The sequence below is a fragment of the Tupaia chinensis genome, unplaced genomic scaffold (genome assembly GCF_000334495.1).
Source record: "Tupaia chinensis unplaced genomic scaffold, TupChi_1.0 Scaffold138425_1, whole genome shotgun sequence".
Lineage (NCBI taxonomy): Eukaryota > Metazoa > Chordata > Mammalia > Scandentia > Tupaiidae > Tupaia > Tupaia belangeri.
This window is the reverse complement of record NW_006198322.1, coordinates 612,330-638,237: the sequence shown is the minus strand read 5'-3', so window position 1 is coordinate 638,237 and position 25,908 is coordinate 612,330. Positions and strand designations below refer to the sequence as shown.

The window sequence follows — 25,908 nt, the reverse complement described above, 5'->3', positions numbered from 1 at the left end:
TTGGCCGCGGGGTCGCGCCCCCAGGACGGGGGCCCCGCCGGGACCCGGCCCTGCACGCCTCCCCGGTTCCCTCTCCTTCCTCCTTCCTCCAGCTGGGAAGCCAGCGTGTTACGGGCACCCCACGGCCTTCACCTGCCCTCGCGGACACTCCACCTCAAGTGGCAAGTGGGAAAGCCTCAGGTGCTAAGGGTTAACTTGCCGACATTTTGGAAAACGAGTCGGTGAAGCCGTTTAATTCTCAGCTGTGACTTCATCGTCTGCAGGAACTCCTGAGCATGGTCATTGCCCAGGAACAACAATCCAGCGATGTGTTCTCTTCTAGTTCTTGGCCACATGCTTATACCATTTGGGGGGAGTGTGTGTGTGTTTAAGTGGAGGGCACATTTTATGTTTAATTTTTTACATTTCAGGTGAATTGTGGGCTTCATCTGGTTATTCAAACATCGTCGCTTCCTGAAAAAAGCAAAGTAAGATTTAAACAGACTGGTATATAAATGGAAAATGAACTGTTTTATATTCTGCACAGATGTCATCATGGTTTAAATAGTAGCATCGGAACTGGACATTTTAAATATTTATATTATTCTCCAGTACAAAGCTGTCTTTTTAAATTTTCTACCTACATGATCCCAAAAGTAGCCCTCTTTTAAAACAATGTTTTCATTGATTATAAGAGGTAAGATTTATGACATTTGAACATTTCTGATTTCAGAATCCTTCTTAACGTTGATGGCATGGCATAGTTACTTGGGAATTTTTTTCGTAGTAGTGGTAAAATAGCACCATGTCTTATTACTCATGGCGTCTTAGAATGCACACAGTGTGGTCATGGGGAGGGTGCCTCTGCGTGCTCCGTTTGAAATCAGTTGAGGAAAAGCAGGTTAGCGGTGGAAATATGTTGGGTGTCGTGTTGTTTAGAAGTTATGATGTGAATGTGAGATTCTTTCATTCAAACATACCGACTCGCGCCTGCGCAGCTATGTGTCAAGAAACACGAATTTTCCTCCTTGGACCAAGTTGGAGACCTCCAGCTGTCACAGTTTGGTTGTGTCCGGTTAAATGTGTGTCACTGGGAGAACTCTACAGTGGAGGGCGAAGTTCACAGGTGACAGGGTAAAGAGGATGAGGACAGTATGAGGAAGACAGACGGAAGGACACCGTGAAGTCAGGCCAGCAGCAGCAGATTGCATGCTTGTGTGTAAACATGAACACTTGGAAATAGGCCACTTGACTGTCTCCAACACTGACTAGCTAGATAGGCTGAAAATATTCTTTATTATAATTGGACATAATGGATTCGCTCTGAAGCTTTTCTAATTGATCCCAATGAACAAATCAGGGTGTACTGTTATAATATTTTTAAAGAATCATGTTCCTAATCCAAATTCTTTCCAAACCATTCACTTTCTCTCGTGTGGACATGATCTTCTGAGAAAATAGCGTTAGCTCTTATAATTCATAAGGATGTAAGTTCTGACATAATGTGTACAGTATGGACGAATAAGAAGCATCATAATTCTTTGAAGATGTGTATTTAGGGTTTTCTTGTGGCTAATCATAAGTTACTTTGGTTTAGCGGTTGCTCCCTCTTCCTCCATCTCCTAAACTGGGTGAGACCTTAGTTTCTGTCTCTTGTGGATTTACCTATTATGAATCTTCCGTCTTTCCTTCCTTTTAATGTGACCAGAGAGAGACAGAGAAAGAGAGAGAGAAAGCAAGCAAGCTGCCAGGTCCAGAACTCAAACCATGGTCAGCCATGTGAGAGTCCAGCATCCGTAACCACCAGGCCACCTGCTGGCCCCATGAATATTTCTTATAAATGGATCATACAATATGTAGCCTTGGGCTAGCAGGTGGCCTGGTGGTTAAGGTATTTGATTCCTACATGGCTGATCACAGTTCAAATCTAGGACTCAGCTACTTGAAAATCTTGCTGAGTGCGTGTACATATGTGCCCAAAAATCCCAAGAAGAGAATGGAGGAGAAGGTATTGTGGCATGACCATCCTCTCTCAGGGGGTGTTTCTCACCTCCCCTCGCTCTGTTTCTGTCTTTCTCCAGTGAGCACATGTACCCTGTGGCAAAAACTTATATATGTAAATAAGTGAATAAATAAAAAGTAGCCTTACTATCTGACTTTTTAAACTTAGCATGATATTTGCAAGGTTTACCCATGTCATAGCAAGTACCAGTTATGGTATGTTATTATATGATTACCTTTATTTCTCATTAAACTCTTCTCCAAATACTTTTTTTCTTCATGTTTTCCAGGTTGAATTCAAGCTAAATAAGGAAACATCACCATTTCCTGGTAGACTCTTACAGCATGATCTTGAAAGGAACTACTCAAGCAGGCAAGGTATCATCAGTGAGTAGTTCGTCATCTTTGAATAATATGAATTAATGACATTGAATGACTACTTCCAAGTAAACTTGAATTAAAAATGGAATGGTTCATTAGCTAACAAATTGGTTTGGTATTTGTGTAAATCACAATTGATTTTGTATTCATAGCATAATAGAGTATTTTTAACACAGAAAAACCTGTTATTATTTTAGTCTCAGGGTGGGCAATGTGCAAGAGAGTGGGAAAAGACTGTTTCAAATACTACATTAGAAAGAGAAAAATAATATCTAATCAGTGAGAGTAAGAGTATGGGAACACAAATCTTTAGGAAATGAGTAAACAACTGAAAGAATGGAAAGACAGGAGTTGGACAAAAACAGTTTCCCCCTTACTATTGTGTATCATTATAGACATTTTACAGTAAAGGCCTTGAGGTTTGGTGTGCCTCGCTTGGGATCTTGTTAAAAATGCAGATTCTTAGTGCTTTCTACCGTCCCTATTCTGGTTCTGGAGGTACTGGTTGAGATTTGGAAATATGCAGTGTGGTGAGCCACAGGTGGTTCTCACAGAGGTGACTGTGGGCCATCCTTTCACTGATGCTGCCTCACGTGACCTGGCTGTAGTTTTCAAGTGAAGGAAACGTTTCCTGTAGCACACCTGAATCTCGTTGGTTGCTAATCACTGGTAGCTTTGTGTCATGTGCTCCTAGTGTCTAAGCACACGAAGTCCATAAGTCCATTCTGGTCTTACCTTCTTGTCTTGGCCAATCGCTAGACATATCAACCTAGTTGCAGTGCAGAAACATCTGTCTCGCCTTCTGTGGTTCAGTTCAGTATACATTTTTAGGTGTGTACTGTGTCCCAGGCACTGTGTTAGGCATAAAGTTGTAGATGTGACCCTGACATTCTCAACTAGGGTTTTTAGTGCTTGCATTGTGGATTTCCTTCCTCTTTAAAAAAAAAAATTTTTTTTTTTTTTTAAGAGAGATATTTGTTATAGGGTGAGTGTGGTCACCAGAGAGATAGAGAGAAAGAGAGATAGAAAGTGAGAAATCACTCCCTGAAGGGATGGCCACACCACAACCTCTTCTCTTCCATTCTTCTCTTAGGATTTTTTTTGGCACTCACGCACATGTGCCCAGCATGGGTTTTAAGCTGCCTGGTCCTGGACTCGAACCATGGTCAACTATGTGGAAGTCCAGCGATGTAACCATTAACCATTTGCTGATCCCTTCATATTTTTTTTTTTTTTATAATATCTTGGACTGGCAGGTGACGTGTTGTTTAAGGGTGTTGGATTCTCATATGGCGAACTGCGGTTCAAGTTCTGCCTGGTGGTTTGCTTTCTCGCCTTCCATATCTCTCTCTCTCTGTTCCTCTCTGGTTGGAGTAAAATAAGCAAATAAACAAAGTTAAATAAAATAATTCTAAAACTAGTAATAATATCTTAATTTTCCCATTACTTATGAATCAAACTTAAAAACTTTTTCCAAGCTTTTCTTCAGTTAAGGAAGCTGATGTACAGATTTTTGGATGACTTGCCAGGTAAATTTACTTAAGTGGTTCAGTAATACTATTTATTGCTAGATAGTTGCTAGTGAGAAAACAACGTAGATGCATTGAATTTTATGAACCTCCTGAGAGATGAATAAAGAGTTATACAATACAAAAAGACTCAGGAGAAAATAAAATGAATTGGTTTTCATTGAAAAATTTTATCCAAAATCACTCTGAGAGATCAGATATTTATTTGCTATGTCTTAAACATATGTCTGGTTGTTTCCAATGTATGTCATCCAAAATTCTAGCCAGTTTCATGCAAAGAAGGCCATACAAGTTATAGCTATTTTTAAAACTCTTGTACTTACCTTTCTACCTCCAGAGACATAAATCTTTGGAAAAATTATAAGTAGTACCTTACCAGCAAAAGTTTGTTGACCTCCAGCTAAGTGACGATAACTGATAATCATTATAATTATTTTAGCCTATTTTTAGTTTTCAAAATTAAACACATCATAACCTATCAGCACAGATTAACCAAAGATAGATTTTAGTCAGAAATAAAGAAACTTGTTTTATTTTATCTGGTTAGTCTAAAATTTAATATATGATTTCTTTTATGCTTTGTAAACTATTAACAAGAGTTTACCTCTGTATCCTTTAGCTTCAAGAGCCAGATATTCCAGGGACTACTATACAGTAAAATCTCAGTTAATGGGTGCCAACAGGTGGTATGGTAGTTAAGGTGCTGGACTACCACGTGGGCAGCTGCAGTTTGAGTCCCAGATCTGGTGCTTGAAACTCAGGCTGGGCATGTGTGTGTACTCAAAACCAGGGAGAAAGTGGAGGAGAAGGGACTGTGACAGGGCCCTCCCCCTGGGGGGTGATTTCTCACTTTCCTTGTCACTCTCTCTGTCTGTCTTTCTCCTGCAAGTGTACACGCCCTATGGCAAAAACCTAAAACGAAAACAAAAACAAAATTTCAATTTAACCTAACCTTGATTGATTAGTCTCTCCCTCTAATAATGATAGAGAGTGATTGAGGGAGGGAGGGAGGGAGAGAAAGAGAGAGTGAGAGAGAGAGAGAGAGAGAGAGGTATTTTTGGCAGGGTCTCCAGTTAACTAGGATTACAATCCCACACCACTGCACCTGGCCTGTTTAGGTTGGTTTAGGATCTGAACCAGGCCTTCCATGTGGCCCAAGCCTCATTTCATGGTGCCCTACCACTTGTCCCACTTTAGCTGGGCTCCGATTAAATCTGTTCACTAAGAATTTAAAAATATGGGGAACCAGCAGTTAGCGTAATGGCTATGTCGCTGGACTCCCACGTAGTCGACCGCGGTTCGTGTCCCGGACCCGGTGGCTTAAAACTCACGCCGGGCGCGTGTGCGTGCGTGCCCAAGATCCCGAGAGGAGAATGGAGGAGAAGGGATTGCGGTGTGACCATCCCCCCTGGGGGGTGATTTCTTGCTTTCTGTCTCTATGTCTCTCTCTGTCTGTCTGGCAAGCGCACGCGCCCTACAGTGAAAATCTCTAAAAAAAAAAAAAAAAAAAAAAAAGAATTAAAAAATATGTAGGTAGGCCCAGATGCAGTAGTGTGTTCAGAACACTGCTGTGTGGCAGGCAGAGCCTACGTTGAACCCAGGTTGAGACCTGGGTTCAATTCTTAGCCCACGCAAAATACTGAACATAGAGGTGTGTGCCTGTGGTCCCAGCTACTCAGGAGGCTGAAGCAGAAGGATCTCGTGACACAGCAAGACCCTATCTAAAATACCACAAACACACACACACACACACACACACACAAAATGAAAAAATGTGTGTGGGGGAGTGGAAGAGGCAATGCTGAGCTCTTAAGACAATGAAAAATTGCCCAAAAATCTAGAATCAGAATTTTGATTGCCAAAGTAATCTAAAGATAAGGCCAGTGGGCATACATATATGACAGGATATTATACCATTCATCCACTCATCTGTCCATCTTCCCATCCATCCATTTACCCATGTACCCATTTTTCCATCCATCTACCCCCTACCCATCCATCCACCCACCCATCCATCCACCCACCCATCCATCTACCCACTCATCCATGCATCCACCCATCCATCCATCCACCCACTCATCCATTCATCTACCCACTCATCCATCTATCCACCCATCCATCCATCTACTCATCCATCTACCTACCCATCAATCCATCCACCCACTTATTCATCCATCTACCCACTCATCCATTCACCCATGTATCTAGGGTACAATGCCATGAATCTTCTTACCAAATTATGCCTGCTGACACTTGAGATACTACAAATGAAATAATTCATTTAGAATTTTCTTGCTAAAATACAACTTTCTGATTTTTTTAACAGAAATAACACACACAAAATAGACTTCCAGTTAAGTCTTAGTAAACTGAAAAATAACTTATATACTGATTATCTACTGAAGTTAGTCTACCAAGAATATAAAGAATGTAAAATGAGGTTCACCTCTCAAGGAGTTTATAAATTTGATTGGGGAGGTAAGGGCTACATATCTACTAAGTTAAACAACGTTATAAGGATAAACAATCACAGAGGAAATGTGTCAATTAAAATGTTAGCAGATCGTGAAATAGTTTATATATGGGTACCCATATGTGTATGTAGATGAACTCTGTGATTCTCTGACATTTAGAAGGTCTTGTTCATAGATTTTAAGAGCTTTTACCTAACTGTTCTTATCTCTCGCTATTTATGGTAAGATGTGTATCACACTGTTAGCCATCATGCTAAGAGTGACTTTGACTTCTGAGTATAACATGAGTTGAAAAGAGTGAGGGGAAATTCCTCTAATTACTGAGTGCAAATTAAGTTTACACTTTGATTATTTTCTCTATATCCTGTCTTATGAAGTTTAAATTTGCCTCTTAAGTTGAGAATTGACTTGAAGCCTTAATAAAATAATTCAAAGCCTAACTCTAATGCTAACAGATGTCAAGGTTGTCTGTTGTTTGGAGCTTTTTCTTTATCATCATTAGCTGACCTGTTCATCTTTAATCAGTTAATTCCTAGACATGAAGTTTTGTTTTGTTTTTTAATTGCATTCAATTATTATTATTATTGTTCTTTGCTAGTGGCCATATCAACTTGCAAGAGAGAACCAGAGAGAAAAGAGGAGAAAGCACATCTCCTACCACAGGGAATGGCCATGCAACAATCCCTTCTTTTCCACCTCTCCCTCCTTTTTGGAATTTGGGCACCCATGCCCAGTATGTTTCTCAAGCTGTTGAATCCAGGACTTGGACCTCACAGTCGCCCATGTGGGATCCTGGTGTCTTAACCACCATGCCACGGAGCTGCCCCTTGATTTTGTTTTATTAACTGTGCGACTTTTGATCCGAATTAGTTTGCTGAGTCATGATTGCTTGGGTGTCCTGCTAGCAGGTGGTCCTATTATAAGATCAGTTTATCGGTGAACATGTCAATTTTGAATGCTTATTCTCTAGAACATGGTTATCAATTGTTTTGATATTTTATGATACTTAGAACGTGGGATGTGAGCATTGACTCTTTTGTTCAAGAAGCTAGATGTGAGATACTTTGGTTTATGTGTTGCAGACCTGAAGAAATTAGCAAATATCATTGCATCACAATTTTTTAATTGTATTAGACATTGATTTTAAATTGTCATTAGATAGTCTCATAACCTCTTAAAGAGTATTTTAACTTCTTAGCTTTGTTTTTCATTCTTTCACCTTATTGGAGATTTACTCTAATAAGGTGAGCAGAATTATATGTAACCTCAGGTTCTATTTTATTATTTTATTGCTTATTGCTCCCTTCAAGCACTTCAGCTTCAGTTGCCTTTTTTTGGAGGAGGGGGAGGTTTCTGCTATAGGGCGCGTGCACTCGCCAGAGAAACAGTGAGGGACAGAAAGACAGAAAGCAAGAAGTCACCCCCGCAAGGGGCATGGCCACACCACAATCCCTTCTCCTCCATTCTCCTCTCGGGATCTTGGGCACGCACACACATGTGCTGTCGTTGAGTTTAAGCCACTGGGTCAGGGCCTCAAACCACAGTCGACTACATGGGAGTCCAGAGACTTAGCCATTGTGCCAACTGCTGGTCCCTCAGTTGTTTCTTTCAGTAGATTTTTCTCCTTATAAGGGAAAGGATAGTATATTTCCTCTGGTATTTAAACTGTCACCTTACTTATTACTCAAGTCTTACATCATTTCTGGAATTTCTCATAATTTCTTCTTGACTATTTTTCATTCTTTCAGTTCTTTATAATATATCTTAATATCTGCCCTCCTAAAACCCACCTGTAACCATCCTCACTAAGTTATAAATAACTAGACACACGTGCAAATTATAGGTCGGTATTATTTTTACTCTATTTTGTGTGTGTTGTTCTACTTGGTTTACTAATTTCATGTATGTTTGTCCACTAAAGCTACTAAGTGGCGAGGACACTGCCTAACCAACAGCCTATAAATCTCACAGAGATGCCATGTACCCTGCGGGCCCTAACTGCAAGCGTAGATTTATTGACATCCTCTTTGTTACCGTTACATTTTCCTCTGCTAATAGTAGCTGAAAATTCAAAGAAAAAGTGATACGAGGTTTACATCTGCTTTCCAAAATTACGTTCTGTGCATTTCCTAGAATAAAACCATGTATTGTGTAGCGTTGTGATAAACTTTTTGATATTTTGAAGGAGATGGAAGAATAATAAGCCCTTCGCCTCGTAATAAATCATCATGCCTCTCATCCACAACAAACGTGACAGAACTGTGTGGGCTGGAAATGAAAACTGCCATGAGCTCTTTATCAGCATTTGGAGATTCTTCCATTCTGACACCTTCAAAGTCCAGAAGCCGGCAGGGCTGTCATAGTGCCGGCCCCAATGTATCTGGTAATGAGGGACTATCATCCCAGTTACAGGACGCTAGGCTGACGTACCAGTAGTCAGGATGGTCTAGGGAGAGAGATGGCCCTTGAGGAGTTCTGTATTTCCACTGTCTGTGAGAGAAGGGACAGTTATTTGGCATACACAGGACACAGATCTGAGGAGGAAGGAGGCAAACTAAGATTAGCATTTCGAATGTGGAGAGCTGTGGAAACTGCTTCCTAGAGGAGGTATTTGTAGGTGCTTAAGTTCTCCAAAGACGAGATGACATTAGCGTCTAGAGTTTAAAGGTTTTTCTTGATCAAGTAATCTGTGTGCCGTTCTCACAGGCGATCACATTAACCTGGTGAGCTCGTCGATGCCGTCCTTCCCCATCCTCCACCGTTTCTTCCGAAGAGAAGGTTCTTTACTCGGACAGGTTGACTCTAGAAAGGTGAGGACAGCTTCTTTTCTTTCTCTCTCTCTTTCTTTAACTAGGTAATACAGAGTCATGGTATAAGGTCTGAAAGGTGCGAAGACCCTCCTGTTCCTCAGCTATACACGTCTCCCACCCAGATATAACACGTGTGTCTATTTTGTTTGTCCTTCCAGAGATGTGGTTAGGAATCTTACGTTTATATAATGTAGAAGAGCTCACTATACTCCAGAAGATTACAGTGGTGGGGCCAGCAGGTGGTGTGGTGGCGAAGGTGGTGAAGTCCCACATGGCCCACTGTGGTTTGAGTCCTGGACCCAGCGGCCTGAAAATCACACCAGGTGCATGTGCACACTTGCCCAAATCCCTAGAGGAGAATGGAGGAGAAGAGATTTAGCACGGTCATCCTCCCAGGGGAGTGGTGATTTCTCACTTTCCCTCGCTCTTCTCTCTCCAGGCAGCACGTGCACCCTATGGCAGAAAACTGGAAAAAAAGACAAAAACAAAATCCCTAAAAGACTCCTGTGGCAATTCTAAAATATGACATTGATGAAAATGGATTTTAGAATAGATAAACCTTTACAGTGTAGTTCTCCCACAGACTTAGAGGGCCCTCTCCAACCAGCTCCCCATTACCTCCCAGGCCTCATCACATCTGCATGCTCCTTCACTCCCTCTGCTCCAGCCACACCTGGCTCCTTGCTCTTCTTGAACACACCAAGCATGCTTATATTCCAGAACTTTTGCCCTTGTGTTTCCTCTGCCTGCAGTACTGTTCCTCCACGTATCTGAGGCCTCACTCCCTTACCTGCCTCAGCTCTTCACTCGAATACCGTCATCTCAGGGATGACTTTCTCTGGCGCTCTCTCCAAAATTGTAACCCCTTCCTTCCTGACAGTCCCCAAACTCCTTCCCTGCTGCATTTTTTTTCCTTAGCATTTATTACCCTCTAACATATAAATATGTGCTTATCGTATTTATTGCCTTTCTCCTCCCGCCAGACATAAGCTCCACAAGCACAGAGGGTTCTGTTCTATGCTGTATCCCTGGCACCTAGAAAAAAAAGCTGGTACACAATAGTCTCTGGAGGACAAAATTTTGAATGAATGAGGTTTTTTTGTTTGTTCATTTGTTTGCTATCGGGCACTTGTGCTTGCTAGAAACAGCGAGAAGGAGAGAAAGGACCACTCCCCTACATGCCCCCAGCCAGGGAAGATGGCCACACCGTAGTCTCGTCTCTCCCATTCTCCTCTCAGGCTTTTGGGCATGCATGTACACACGCCCAGTGTGTTTGTCAAGCTACCAGCTCCAGGACTTGAACAGCGCAGTTGGCCATGTGGGATCCAGCCGCCTTTGCCACTTGGTGGCTTATGCCACCTGGCTGACCCTGAATGAATATATTTAAGACTCAATATCCATCTTTATATCTAAGAAGATATCCATAATAGAATGGTTAATGAAGGACTCCAGCCTCTACCCTATGGAATAAACAGCAACATGTCAGCTGTACATATCTCTAGCTTAGCATTATTGTATCCTCGACAACAAATTATAATGGGTCACCCATGTTTGTACCCGGAAGAAAACTCTCTGGAGAGTCTAACATGTTTTGTAGGCGGGGTAATAGTTGAGGCTGTATCTCTGATAACATCTTAGTGTATTAATGGTTTTTTAGATTTTAATATTGTCTAATAATCATAACTTTTACAGTTACCATTTGAATGTTTTGAGAGATTTGTGGTCATTTTCTCTGTCTTTACAAGTTTAGCCAAGACTAGTCCCTCAGCCCTTCAATTTCATATTACTTAGTATCAGCTGGAGACAGTGTTTATGAGACTGTGACATAACAAGTTAGGCACTTCAGCTGTAGTTCAGAATGCACAAGGCAGTGGTAAGGGTGGCCCTTGGCGGCAAAGGCCTCAGGGTAGAGAAGCAAACTGATCAGGTGGAGACATGCTTTCTAAGAAAGTCAGGACCAAGGGAACTGACGGCTTCAAAGGTCGACTGGGAAATCCAGACCCTCACAGCTGTGTCAGGCGCAGGCAGGGTTCATCTGCACCTGGGCGCAGTCAGGGACACTGGGCTAGCTGCCGGGAACTGACGCGGGCATCACTGAGAGCCACTGGGTAACAGAAGCTCTTCCAAAGGCAAATGTGCCTTGCTGTGCAGCTTCTTAGCCAGGATGGAGGGATCAAGAGTGTGATCCAGCCCTGTGAAGAAATACCTGGAAGAGCTAGGCGCTGGCTGTGCTGGGAGTTAAGGAAGGCCTGGAGAACCGGGAAGGTGTCCTTCCGAGCACCAAGAAGGAAACAAGACCGCAGAAGCGTAGTCAGCAATGGGGTAGGAGCGTGTGCAACTCAAGGGTTTGTAGTGTACCAAACCCCCTCCAGGACGCGGCCTCCTCGATTATGGTGTGCGTGTGCTGGCTTGTTCTGGTGGAGCAACAAGGCTTCCTGCGTAAGGGGTGTACGAGTGAGCCTTGGAGTTGGGACGTGGCCACTGTAGTTGAAATCCAAGAAAATGACTTGATTCCAAGTTATAGCAGCTCAGGTAAGAATGGGGTCAGGGGTTATTTAGTTCCTCTCAGTGATGTCTGTCTCAGGGTTGGATGAAATAAAAGTTGGGGCATGCAGTGAGTTTAACTGTGAGAAGTAGAGAAAGACTGAAGCAGGAAAAAGAATACTTTGTTTCTTGCTAAGCTTGCACAAAGATGTAAATTTTAGAGTAGAATATTTAACTTATATTTTATTTATAAAATGTGCATAGAAGTACCAGCTGTGTTGGTATAAATATTCACCACACATTAAAAGAATCAACTTATTGACTAATATTTAATGTTTTTGCGCTAAGTGAATTTCTTCGGGGGGTCTGTACTTTTTTTTTTTAGAGATTTTTGCTATAGGGCTTGTGTGCTTGCTAGAGAGACAGAGACAGATAGAAAATGAGGTATCAGCCCCCAGCGGGGATGGCCATACCACAGTCCCTTCTCCATTCTCCTCTCAGGATTATGGACATGCATACATACGTACCCAACATGAGTTTCAAGCTGCCAGGTCTGGAACCTGAACCATGGTTGGCCACAGTGCCATAGTGCCTTAGCCACTACACCACCTCTGGCCCCTAGAGTCTGTATTTTTAAATATTATATTTTCGTCAACCATTAACAATTATTTCTTTCCACTAATCGTTCTTTTTCCCCCTCTATATGGAGAGTGACCACTTCTGTGGCCTCATTTATCCTCAGATTTCTTTTTTTCTTTTTAAGGTTTTTGCCTTAGGGCACCTGTGCACTCACCTGAGAGAGAGAGAGAGGGGGGGGGGAAACATGACAAATCACTGCCCAGGGAGGATGGCTGTGCCACAGTCCCTCCCCCTCCATTCTCCTCCTGGGATTTTAGGCACGCACACACATGTGCTTGCTATGCTTTTTCAAGCTGTGAGGTCTGGGACTCGAACCATGGTTGGGAGGGAGTCCAGTGCCTTAACCACCACAGCACCTGCTGCCCCCAGATTTCTTTAGTTTTAAAAAAAATTATTTAACTTTATTTATTTTAATTCAATCAGAGAAGGACAGAATGAGAGAGAGAGAGAGAGAGAGAGAGAGGAAATAAGAAAGCAAGCCACCAGGTCCAGGACTCGAACCATGGTCTGCCATGTGGAAGTCCAGCGCCCTTAACCACCACGCCACCTGCTGGCCCCATACTTTTTTTTTAAAGAAACATTTTGCTACAGGGCATGTGCACTTGCTGTAGGGACAGAGACAGAGAGACAGAAAGCGAGAAATCACTCCCCAGAGGGATGGCCATGCCATAGTTCCTTCTCCATTCGCCTCTTGGGATTTTGGGCATGCATGCACATGTGCCCAGTGTGAGTTTTAAGCTGCTGGGTCCAGGACTCGAACCATGGTTGACTATGTGGGAGTCTAGCAATATGACCATTTTGCTATCTTCTGATCCTTATTTTCTTTAAAGCTTATTAACTTGATTTTTACTGAAAGAAAATATTTGTAATAAACCTACCTGTTAGAGTTGCTCACAGTCAGCTAGAGCTTCATTATCTTTGAAGAGTCCTTTGAGCCTCTCATGGTAGGATCACTCAGGACTGGCCATATTAATATACTAGTTGAGTTCTTTTTTAAAAAAATTTTAAATTTTTAGACAGAAGTGTTTTTGTGATAGAGCACATGCTCTCACTGGAGAGACAGAAAGAGACAGAAAGTGGGAAATCACCCCCCAGAGGTGATGGGCTTACCGCAATCTCTCCTCTATTGTCCTTTCAGGATTTTGGGCACACACATGTGTGCCTGGCATGAATTTTTTTTAAGCCACCAGGTCTGGGATTTGAACCATAGTCAACTATATGGGAGTCTAGCATCATAACCATCACACCGTTTGCTCATCCCACTAGTCAAACTCTTAAAGGGCTCTACACGTGTTTATTTCACATATAATACAACTTTTTGCATAATAGAGGCTTACTGTTATTAGTACAGCTAAAGGTATATGTTATTAAGTTTTCATTCTACCCCGTATACTCTGAGTGCTGTCTCAGGTTCAGAGTTAGTGATGAGCATGTAACATATACTTAAAATCTACCTTACCATGCATGGATTTCAGAATGAAGTTTGTCATCAGTATGACCTGCAGATGGCTGAATTTCTTCTCTTTCAAGGGGTCATTCAGCTCCGGAGTCTGTGATTCAGTGAGGTGCCTTTTGTATGGTTTCTGCCCCGATGGCTTGGTTGTCTGGGCCGTTGTCAATGTGCTGGTCTCTGCTTGTGGGACAGGGTTATTTCAGCTGTCTAGGCCTCTGTCACAGAGGGCAGTTACATTACGTGTTTTCTGATGTTAAGTCCATGGGAAAGCGTTTATATTGGGGACTTTTTCACAATAAGTATTAGACTTTATTTTTACAGTTACCCTTGTTAAAGCCTATGGCTTTTTAATAAGTTATTTACAATTAACTATAGGTTGCTTGGTTCATGGGGCTGGAAGTAGTCCAAGTTACCGTTTTCTCCTCACAACACGGGAGCACAACAATGCTAATAATAATACTTGTTAGGAAACAGACTGCGGAATCAGAACCTTACTGTCTTTACATTTTCTTTTCTAGACAAAAGCTGACTGTCTGCCCTATCATCGACGGGGAAGAACACCTTCGTTTGTTGAACTTCCAACACAATTTTATAACGCGAATCCAAAATATTTCTAACCTACAGAGGTTAATATTCTTGGATTTATATGATAACCAGATTGAAGAAATTAGTGGGCTTTCTACTCTGAGATCCCTCCGTGTCCTTCTGTTGGGGAAAAACAGGTATTCTTTTGTAGAGCAGCTTTCGTTTGTAGCCTAATGTTAGGGATAAGATTTTCGTGGAATCTTAGGGCGCGTAGGCAGCAACTCAGAATTGAATAGGACTTAAGAAAAAGACTAAACCCTCTGAGAGATTATTCAGATGAATTAAGATTCAGTTATCATTTGTTTCATGAGCTTCAGATGAACAGGTTGCCAGTCCAGATAACGCGTGCTGAGTGTGCGTTCCACTCCCATTGCTCTGTTTTCTTAGCACGTGTTCCGAGCGTTTGCATTTACTTCAGTTTCCTCTTTGCCTGGAAGTAGCCGCTCAGTGCCTCGTGGTGGAGAGTCAGCGTGTATTTAGTACCGTGCCCTGTGTGAGCCCCCGGTCCCTTCCATGTGTCTAATCTGCAGTACAGCGGTGTAATTTCCGACTCACTTCCTTGACAGTGACCCATGACTTCTCTTTTTTTTACTTTTACTAGATAGCTTTGGCAATGCCTACAAGGACTCTTTAGCAGAATATGAAATAATTTTTAGAGGCAAGCTAGTGGTTAAGGTGCTGGATTCCACATGGTTGACTGCGGTTTGAGTCCCAGACCTGGCATCTTGAAATTCATGCTGGATGTGTGTGTGTATGTGCCCAAAATCCCAGGAGGAGATTGGAGGAGTAGGGATTGCGGCATGGCCATCACCCCGGGGCATGTTTCTCACTTTCCCTCACTGTCACTCTGTCTTTCTCCAGTGAGCACAGATGCCCTATGGCAAACAAAAACAGATACTTCTATTTTATCAAATGATGAAGTTCAGATATAGCAATATAACCAAGCTAGATTTTCCTGCTTCTTTTCCTCACTCATTGTAAAATACATGGCTGATATCTATAACAAAGACAAATTAACAAGAGAAAAGCATAACGAATTTATTTAATATAAACTTGTATGTGACACAGGAGCTCTCAGAAATGAGACTCAAAGAGGGAGAATTGTGTTTTTATCCTTAGGTTTGATGACAAGTGGGCAGTCATGCAGACGTATGACTGGACAAAGAAAGTATGACGTAGTGGCAGTTAATTGGGGGACTTAGGCCTGCTTGTTCAGGTTCCTCCTGGCATCTTGGTGTCTTCATTTCTTTCCTCTAAGCGTAGGACCAGACCCCAATGGAATGGAATGGAAGTTTAATAACCTACTTTCAGGAAGGTAGATTGGAGGATTTTTTTTTTTTAATTTTGTTTTTCTTTTTTTGGAGAGATTTTTGCTATAGGGCGCATGCACTCGCCAGACAGAGAGAGACATAGAGACAGAAAGCGAGAAATCACCCCCCAGGGGGAATGGTCACGCCGCAATCCCTTCTCCTCCATTCTCCTCTCAGGATCTTGGGCACGCACGCACACGCGCCTGGCATGAGTTTTAAGCCACCGGGTCTGGGACTTGAACCGTGGTCGACTACGTGGGAGTCCAGCGACATAGCCATTACGCTAACTGCTGCTCCCCAGAATTTTTTTTTTTCTTTTTTTGTTAGTTTTTTGTCATAGGGTGCATCCACTCAATGGAGAGAGAGAGAGAGGGAAAGTGAGAAGTCATCCCTTTTCCTCCATGCTTCTCTCAGGGTTTTGGGCATGCACACATACATGCCCCATGTGATTTTCAAGTGCCAGGTCCAGAATTGTGGCTGGCCATGTGGGAATCCAGCACCTTGACTGCCTGCTGGCCTCAGTTCTTTCTAAGAGCTCAGAAGAAAAAGGCCGACGGTCAGAGAATGACTTTCCTGCAGCCTTCTCAGTTTCCTCAGACTCCTAGACGACTGTAATATAGTAGAGCCGAGGCTCTTTATTTTTTGGTATCATGTCTTAAGCCCTGACACTCTTTATCTCTACTACCCAATGATGATATAAGATACTTTTCCAAGGTCATGTCCTGTAGTTCCAGGTTCTTGTCTGTCCTCTGTGGTTTCTCTGAAATTCCCATCAGTGTCATTTTTCAGCCATAGTCTGTTTAAATGTTAAACTAAGCATTATGTCCTATGAGGAAATTTGGGGGGTTATGTAACCAGAATATTAGAGCTTCAAGTGACTGCGATCAGCTCTCACTTTATAGATGAAGAAATGGAGAGGAGAGAGAGGTAAAGTGACTTTTGCAGTTAGATATGTGTGAACTGTGGACAGAGGAATATGCCACCACAGCGGTCCACTGGGCAAAGTGGAGAGAAGCTAACGTTCCACACAGTCCAGGAATTCCCTTGCGAGTGCTCCCTGTCGTCTCTCCCAGGTAGTTCTCTACTGGTCTCTGATCCTTAGAATTACCGATTTCCTTCCTTCCTTCTCTCTCTCTCTCTCTCTCTTTCTCTCTCTTTCTTCCTCCCTCCCTCCTTTCCTTCCTTCCTTTCTTTTGCTCTTAGACAGGTGTGCTTGCCAGAGAGAGTGAGAAGTCACCCCTTCGTGGGGGGATAACCATGCTGAAATCCCTTTTCTTCCATTCTCCTCTCAAGACTTTTGGCACTCATGCACATGCGCCTGGCATCTTTTCCAAGCTCCTAGGTCCAGGACTCAAACTGTGCTGCCAGCCATGCAGGATCCAGCCACCTTAACCACCTGACTGGCCTGAGTTACTGATTTTTTGGTCTAGTTTACATTTCTTCTTTAGTACCGTTGTCCTTATGCCCTCCTTTTAGTCCTTGAGGTCAGATGTTTTCTAGTGATGTTTTAAATCTCCTTTTCTGGCTTAAACATAGTATTTAAGAGTTACTCCTGGTTCCTACTTTTTAAATCACCTGTCCATGTATTCTGTTGTCCTGCTTTTATTTTTAACTTCTCTGGTTCTCAGAAATGACCTTTTAAGTTTTTTTTTGTTTTGCTTTGATAACTCGTGGTTTGAAGACACTGAGCTTATCTAAATCTCTCACCTTATTTATGGTCTCTATGTGCTTCCAAATATAAGGGACCTAATGCCCTTCTCTATCTTCATCCTGGTGAAGTAAAAGCGGTCTTTTGCTTTGATAACTCGTGGTTTGAAGACACTGAGCTTATCTAAATCTCTCACCTTATTTATGGTCTCTGTGTGCTTCCAATATAAGGGACCTAATGCCCTTCTCTGTCTTCGTCCTGGTGAAGTCAAAGCAGTCTACTACTGCCCTCTCTTGCGGCCGGTACTCCTCAGTCTTTTCTGTGTGCTTACATATTTGTTTCCTTTGCTCATATTTTATTTTTCACATAGAGAAAGAAGTTATTAAACGGTTATAGAACTGTTGGTATTCTTGAGTGGAAAAGAAAATTAAGGGACCAGCCGTGGTGGTTAAGGCACTGGATTCCAACATGGCTGACCACATTTTGAGTCCTGGACCGGTGGCTTGAAAATCACACTGGGTACACGGGCAGGCTCAAAATCCCAGCTGGAGAATGGAGGAGAAGGGATTGCAGCATGGCCATCCCCTCCCCAGGGTGATTTCTCACTTTCCCTCTCACAGTCTCTGTCTCTCTCCCCTCCAGTGAGTGCTCGTGCTCTATAGCAAAAACCTTTAAAAAAAGAAAAGAAAATTAGTTATAAGATAATTTTTCACATTCCCCTCTCTTGCATGTTTCTGAAGTATCAGTATCCCTAAAACACAAGACCAGTGCTCTCCAGCCCCTGACTTTGTCACAGCAAGGGGCCTGTGAGCTTTGCAGACACAACTCTTTATTGAGGCAGTGCTTTAGGGAGCATTAGGCACACCGGGCTGAGCACGCTGGCGGAGAGGACAGCCTCTCTGCTCCGCTGCTGGCCAGGTCCAGGAAGGTTCCTCCCTTCCACATTGCAGAGCCCTGCACCACCCTTTACTGCAGCGCCACTGTGGGACGCGTGGAGATCCGGGGAAACTGCACGCCTTTAAGTTCAGCTCCAGCAGAAGTTTCTGCTTAAAAGCCACAAAGAGATCGTTGCTCAGATTCAGTACGTAGCCACCGAAGAACTCCCGACCTCCACTTCACTGTTGCAGTTCTTCCTGTCTTGTTTTCCTGCCTTCACTATCTTCTGCTTATCCTCTTCAGATATTCTGGTGCCCTCCTGAGCCCACTAATCAATACAGCTTTCCTGCATTTTCTTCTGATCACCAGGATTACAGATACAAAGCTCCCTACCCTGGAGTCTTTGTTCATTTCCTTTTGATTCCTTGAAATTGCCTACTTCTGGATTTGCTGACATGTGAAAAGTTGAATGTTTGTGTAAGTCCATAGTAAGGTCTTTGTCTTGGTGTTGGTAACAAAATACCACCTCCAGGGCCAGCAGGTGGCATGGAATTGAAGGCAGTTTGATTCTACATGTCCGACTCTGTCGGCTTGAAAATCACTTTAGGTGCCTGTGTGCCTAAAATCCTGAGAGGAGAATGGAGGAGACAGGCCTGTGGCATGGCCACTCCTGCAGGGGGGTGATTTCTCACTTCCCTCTCTCTCTCTGTCTCTCTCCTATGAGCACATGCAGGCAAAAACTTAAAAAAAAAAATACCACCTCCAGAGACAGGCTGTGGTATATCCCTATAGAACTGTAGCTGCTGAGGTGGTGAGTGAGTCTAGCCTTTTTCTAGTTTCAGTTTTTTTTAAAGGGAGAGCTTCTTAGGCCACTTCGATGTTAATGTAAACACCTTCACAGATGAGAAGGGCACAGATAGGATTTCCCAGGCTCCTCACATCAGTCCCTCATCTAACCAGTGGCTTCTTTGGTCCATTGATGTCTTCAACTCCCTCTGAATTCTTTGGAATTAGATCCGTTTCTAGGTCACTTAAGATGCTGGGGGAGGGGCCAGCAAGTGGTGTGGTGTTTGAGGCACTGGACTCTCACATAGCTGACCATGGTTCGAGTCCTGGACTGGGTGGCTTGCTTTCTCACTTTCTTTCCTCCCCCTCCCCCCCCCGTCTGTCTTTGGTGAGCACATGTGCCCTATAGCAAAGTTTAAATAAATAATAATAATGGAACCAACAGATGGCATAATGGTTACATCACTGGACTCCCATGTAGTTGACCATGGTTTGAGCCCCAGACCTGGTGGCTTAAAACTCATGCCGGTGCATGTGCATGCACCGGCATGAGAGGAGAATGGAGGAGAAAGGATTTTAGCGTGGCCATCACCCCTAGGAGTGATTTCTTGCTTTCTGTCTCTCTGTCTCTCCAGCGAGTGCACACAGCTCATAGCAAAAAATCCCTCCTTTCTGTCTGTCTCTCCAGCGAATGCACACACCTAATAGCAAAAATCCCTCAAAAAAATATAGAAATAATAAATAAAAGTAAAGAAATAACTCTTTAAAGAGATGCTGGGGGAGATCTGGGTCTTTGCATAGATTCTCATGAAAACAGACAAGAAGGTGTTTGGTTGGTCTTGGATTGCACTTATTGAATAGCTTGGTTATTTTTCTTTTTGTTTATCTGGGTAATCAGATGTGAAGTGAGAATCGTAAAGCCATCACTATATGGCAAAGCTAAGATAATGCTTGAAGTCACAGCAGGCAGGGAGTGAATATTTGTGGCCTTGGTGGAATACGGTGGGAAGACATTGCACATGAAAGTTTCCATGATTAAAGTGCCTGGAAGGTGCTCAGTTTCTGCATGAATACAGAACCAGACCACATTGCTCTTCCATTATATCTGTTATATAATTTTCAGAGCTAACAATATACTTCTTAGACAGATAGTAATCAGGTGGGAAGTTGACCATAGGTGCATATACTCGCTGGAGAGACAGAGAACGGGGACATGGGAAATCACCCCCAGGGAGGATGGCCATACCACAGCTCCTGCTCCTCCATTCTCCTCTCGGGATTTTGGGCATGCATACGTGCCCGGCATTAATTTCAAGCTGCTGGGTCTGGGGCTCAAACCGCAGTTGGCCGTGAGGTAGTTTAGTGCTTTAGCCTCCATGCCACCTGCTGGCCCCTCTGATGTATCTTTATGAATTAAATTGGACTGAGTTGGTTTGTGATGATATTCTTGATTTGGCAATAATGTAAGATGGCGAGGTCATGTGGAGATAGAAATTCATGAAGTTTACACTTGCGTTATGTTTACATGGTGATCAGCAGATGTATGGCATTTCAAGGAGTGAGCCAGGTTCTGTAAACATGTAGGAAGGTGGGAATAGTAAGCAATGACAGCGGAAGTAAAATAAGTGGTGATGGATAGATGTGAGAAAGGGGGTTGCACGCACTTCATTTCTGTCCTGTCTTTGCCATTGCTCTCTTCTTTCTACTGATAACAGCAGGACCTAAAAGAAGTGTTTTGTTTGTTTGTTTGTTTTGTTAGAAGAATCCAGGTGGAGGCAGTTAGATAGGAAAAGCAGCCACAGAAGACAGGAATGAGTGGGACCAGCAGGTGGTGCTGGTTAAGGCTCTGGCCACATAGCCACCCGAGGTTCTACTCCCAGACATGGCAGTTTGAAACCTCACCAGGTGTGTGTGTGTGTGTGCATACCCAAAATCCCAGGAGGAGAATGGAGGAGAAAGGATTGTGGGAAAAGAAAGAATTTCTCACTTTCGTGCATCTAGGAGTGCACTTGCCTATGGCAAAAACAAAACAAAACAGAAAGGTAGGGTAGGAGTCAAACAGCGGGTAGGCCTGACCACTAGGGGATATAAAAGAGGGCACTTAAAGGATAGAATTCTTTATTTTCTAATTTATAGGAAAATTCTAGCTTTTCATGAGATGGCAAATAAATGTGTTTTACAAATGGGACATATCCATGAGAAAGCATTTAGATGGTTGCAATTTGTCTCTTTGATAAATAATCCCATTTTGAATACTCTATACATGAAACTTAACCATTTACTTAGTATATTTATTCATTCACTAAGCACATATTTATTGGGCACCTTCTTGGTACCAGGAACAGTTAGTAGTATGATGCTGTTATGATATGTCAGTTTCTGTTCTCTTTTTTTTTTTTTTTGGAGAGGTTTTTGCTATGCGCTCACCAGACAGACGGAGACAGAGAGACAGAAAGCGAGAAATCACCCCCCAGGAGGGATGGCCACGCTGCAATCCCTTCTCCTCCATTCTCCTCTCGGGATCTTGGGCACGCACGCACACGCGCCCGGAGTGAGTTTAAGCCACCGGGTCCAGGACTGAAACTGCGGTCAACTACATGGGAGTCCAGCGACATAGCCATTACTCTTAACTGCTGGTCTCAGTTTCTGATCTCTTGAAGCTCACATTTTGGTTTGGCAACAGAGCTAATAAAACAAGTCAACACATAAATAGTACTTTTTTTTTTTTTTTCTGGAGAGAGATTTTTGCTATAGAGTATGCTCGAACCGCGGTGGACTACGTGGGAGCTCAGCAACATAACCAATCACGCCATCTGCTGGTTTCTGAATAGTAAAATTTTAGGCAGTGATATGATAATGCTGTGAGGTCAGTTAAAGCAGGGGAAGGAGAAAGTAATGGGGTAGGAGGGGTGAGCTATCATATTTTAGTCGTCTGGATGCAGCTCTGAGATGTTTGAGCACAGAACACTGTAATGTGAAGGCGTGAGCCATGTGCAGTTTGGGGAGAAGAAATGAAGCCAGAAGGAGCAGCAAGAGCAGACATGAATTTATCAGTTTAGAGATACAGCAAGAAAGCCCCTGTGGCTGGAGCAGAGTGAGTGAGTCCGTGCTGGGAGATAAGACGGGGCAAGCCCGCACTCAGATGGGTTAGTGACTTGTAGGCAGGAGGAGTTTAGACTGTATTCTAAGGCAAAGGGCACTACCTTAAGTAAATGCCTTGACCTGTGGTTCTTAGAGGTAGAATTTGTCTTTTCTAAAGAAAAGGTGTCTTTCCCCCTACTGATATAGCATCTTTACAACTGTACCTAATTTAAAGGTAAATTAGCAGTCTGACTAGTTTAGCCATTGCTGAAGTATCAGTTACAAGTGTCAATAGCCTCATGATACATTGTGTGTTTTTTGCATTATATGATGTTGTAAATGAAGAAAATTGAGAGATATTTTAGTATCTGTTATGTAAAAAGTATAGTTCTTTTTGACTGGAGAGAGATTTTTTACTGTAATGGTTTTATTAAGAAAAATATAATTAAATCAAAGGGAAATATTTTATATATATAACTATATGTAACATTTATATGAAGAGAGAACATGGATGAATGAATAAATTAAAATGAGTTATATCTTTATGCCTGAACATGCTTTGATAGATTTGATGCATCCATATGTCAACTCATTTTACTTATTCTTACTTCCAGAATTAGGAAAATCTCAAATCTGGAAAACCTAAAGAACTTAGATGTCTTGGATCTTCACGGAAATCAGGTATCCTAAGGCTTTTCCATTTTGAAAAAAGAAAAAGAAAGCTCAAGAAATTTGGTATTATAAAAGTTTTAAGAATCATGCTTGTGTTGAACTTTTTTTTTTTTCTGGAGAGGTTTTTGCTATAGGGCGTGTGCGCTCGCCAGAGAGACAGAGAGAGACAGAGAGACAGAAAGCGAGAAATCACCCCCAGGGGGGATGGTCACGCCGCAATCCCTTCTCCTCCATTCTCCTCTCGAGATCTTGGGCACGCACACACACGCGCCCGGTGTGAGTTTTAAGCCACCGGGTCTGGGACGCAAACCGTAGTCGACTAGGTGGGAGTCCAGTGACATAGCCATTACGCTAACTGCTGGTTCCCTTGTGTTGAACTTTTTAAGAGTTACATTACTGAGTTATTAAAATTTCTAAGGTATTAAGCCTGTTTATGTAAGATTGATCATATCTTAGCAGTAAATGACAGATAAAAATTACAAAAACATGAGGAATCCTTATGGTTATGAAAATTTTGTTTGTTTGTTTGTTTAGTCTTTCATTCACTTGTTTTAAAAATACACATTATCCAATCCCAACCTGAGAACGAGAACATGACTGATTCTCTTCTGTGTTGTTTCTCTTTTCTCCCATCTCCCGACTTCATCAGAGAGAGCCACTACCTGGACGTCATGTTTATCATGCCCTTGTGGGTTTTGTAGTTGGCTTTATCATATATGGGTGTGTCTAAATATTATACTGGTTAGTGTAGTTATCATCCAGTGTTGTCTGTTGGATGCAGCGTGATGTTATTGAGACTTAGCTATCTTAACTAGTAGTAATTTTATTCATTTTCACTGTTATATGTGCCGTGCTTTTGTTAAAAGAAAATGTAAAATAAATCTAAATTAGCAGAGTTTAATTGAGTAAAAATGATTTGTGAATTGGGTGGCCTCCAGGATGGCTTTTGAGAAACTCTGAAGTGCTACATGGTTGGGTAACATTTATATGCAGGAAAGGGAAGATGACTTAGAAAACATGGAAGTGAGGGATGAGGTAGAGAAATAACTGGATTGGCTACAACTTGATGTTTGCCTGCATGACCACAGTTTAAAGGGTGAGCTGTCTGCGATTGGCTGTAACTGAAGTGTGGCTGCTGTGATTGGCTGTAACTCAGCAACTTGCTAAAGAAGTAGACTCCTGAGTGAGGTTGCAGTTTGTTTACAACAACTCAAGCAGGAGTAGGACGTCTTCATAGATTAGCAGTGTAAATGTACCAAAACTTTTCTCTCTAGTTTCTTGTTGATAGATATTTGGGTTGTTTCCTGCTTTTTGTTTGTTTGTTTATTGTTTGTTTTTGCTACTATGAATAGTACTTTTTAGAACTTTCTCCTCTTCTACTGTACTCTAAGGTATTAGACTGTTGGGAAAGTCATGATATATTTTTCTATGTAAAAATATATCATGACTTTTCTGATGACCTATATGAGGTTTCCGAAAAGATCATGGAAAATGGATATTATGCAAAATCTATGCAAAAGTTTTTTCACAAAAACAAAGTCATGCTTGGGTCAACTGACGGCTTGGTGGGTTTAGGTTACTGGATCCCAGATGGTCGATGATGCAGTTTGAGTCCTGGATCCTGTGGCTTGAAAAGCATGCCAGACATGTGTGCGTGATGCCCAAAATCCCAACAGGAGAATGGAGAAGTGATTATAGCGTGGCCATCCCCACAGGGATGCTTTCTCACTTTCCCTCTCTTTCCCCCTCTGTCTGACAAGTAAATGCACCCTATAGCAAAATTTTAAAAAAAACATTTTGTACTTTAATCCTATTCTTCCACAAACTTTTAGGAGAATGGAGAAGTGATTATAGCGTGGCCATCCCCACAGGGATGCTTTCTCACTTTCCCTCTCTTTCCCCCTCTGTCTGACAAGTAAATGCACCCTATAGCAAAATTTTTAAAAAACATTTTGTACTTTAATCCTACTCATCCTCAAACTTTTCCAAGTCCCCTTGTGTCTAAGAGTTAAACTGCTAAGCCATAGGTTATTTAAATGTTTAAGAGAGAATGACAGACTGCTTTCCAAATGCTTGGACCCGTTTATGCTGATACAGTAGAATGTAATCGATCCTGCTGCTTCACATCCTCTTCAACATTAGGGATTGTCAGATGTCCTGAGTTTTGCTGACCGAGTTTGTTTAAAGTGCTATAACCTTGTGGTTTGGGTTTATATTTTCCTGATTACTAGGCCAGTATAATCGGAGCTCCTTATTCTGTTCAGTTAACTGATCTACTCCTATAACTGTTTTAATTTCTGTTTATGATTTGTTACATTTTCCTTCTTTATTTTTCTCTGTCAGAACAGCTGGGCTGCTTTTTAGCTCTTTACTCTTTCATTTAAATGTTCATCTTTGGAATGTGAGTATTTTTAAAAATAGCTACATGAGTTACCTATTCATGCAGAACATAAAGTCTTGCGGAGTGGTAAGCCTACATTCTGGATGTTCTGGGAGTCCCTGCCTATGAGTGAGGCCTGCCACTGCTGGCCTGCGGTGATAGCATGTGCTGGCTGACTGAGGCCACTTGAAGGATTAGGGTTTCATTCCCAGCCTGCCTTAAAAGCCAAATGCAATGGTAAGTGCTCAGGAGGCTGAGGTAGGACGACGGTGTGGTGCAAACCTCAGGACGACCATTCTAGGCTCTCTAACAGCTCTTGGTCTCAGTAGTTTTGGTGAAAGGCTAACATAGTTAATAAAAATCTTGATAGATCTAGATAGGCCACATCGGCTTGGTTCTAACCTAGTGCCGACCCCATGCGTGTGTCTGTGTGTCTGTGCAGTGGCAGAGCGTTGGTGGCCTGGTGGTCTAGCTCTGTCGACTGATTAGTGTCTGTCCAGTGGAGAGAGTTATCTTAGATGATGGTAGAAGGAGAAGAGGAATTCAAAACCAATGGTAGTGAAAGTGTCAAGTGCAAAGGCACTGAGACTAAATCAACATAGGTATTTTTTTTTACCACTGGAGAGGGGAGTACATGTAGAAGAATGGCAGGAGAAGAGGCTAGAAAGCTAGGCCAAGGCCAGATTATAGAGGGCATTCATGCCATGCTAAGGAACTGGTATTTTATCTTATAACCCACTACTTTTTTTAGAGAGAGATTTTTTACAATAGGGTGTGTGTGCTTGCAAGAGTGACAGAGAGACAGAAGGTGGGAAATCAT

At 42.4% G+C, this 25,908-nt stretch overlaps 1 protein-coding gene across 1 annotated transcript in view; it reads left to right on the top strand.

The window, feature by feature from the left end:
- Positions 1 to 25,908, top strand: part of LRRC49 (leucine rich repeat containing 49) — a 153,184-nt gene that overhangs the window by 362 nt on the left and 126,914 nt on the right. Inside the window, 7 exon segments of the mRNA XM_006172303.3 lie at positions 411 to 467; positions 2,271 to 2,358; positions 8,550 to 8,747; positions 9,071 to 9,126; positions 9,128 to 9,174; positions 14,269 to 14,472; positions 22,651 to 22,717. Coding sequence (XP_006172365.1) covers positions 411 to 467; positions 2,271 to 2,358; positions 8,550 to 8,747; positions 9,071 to 9,126; positions 9,128 to 9,174; positions 14,269 to 14,472; positions 22,651 to 22,717 — 717 coding nt within the window.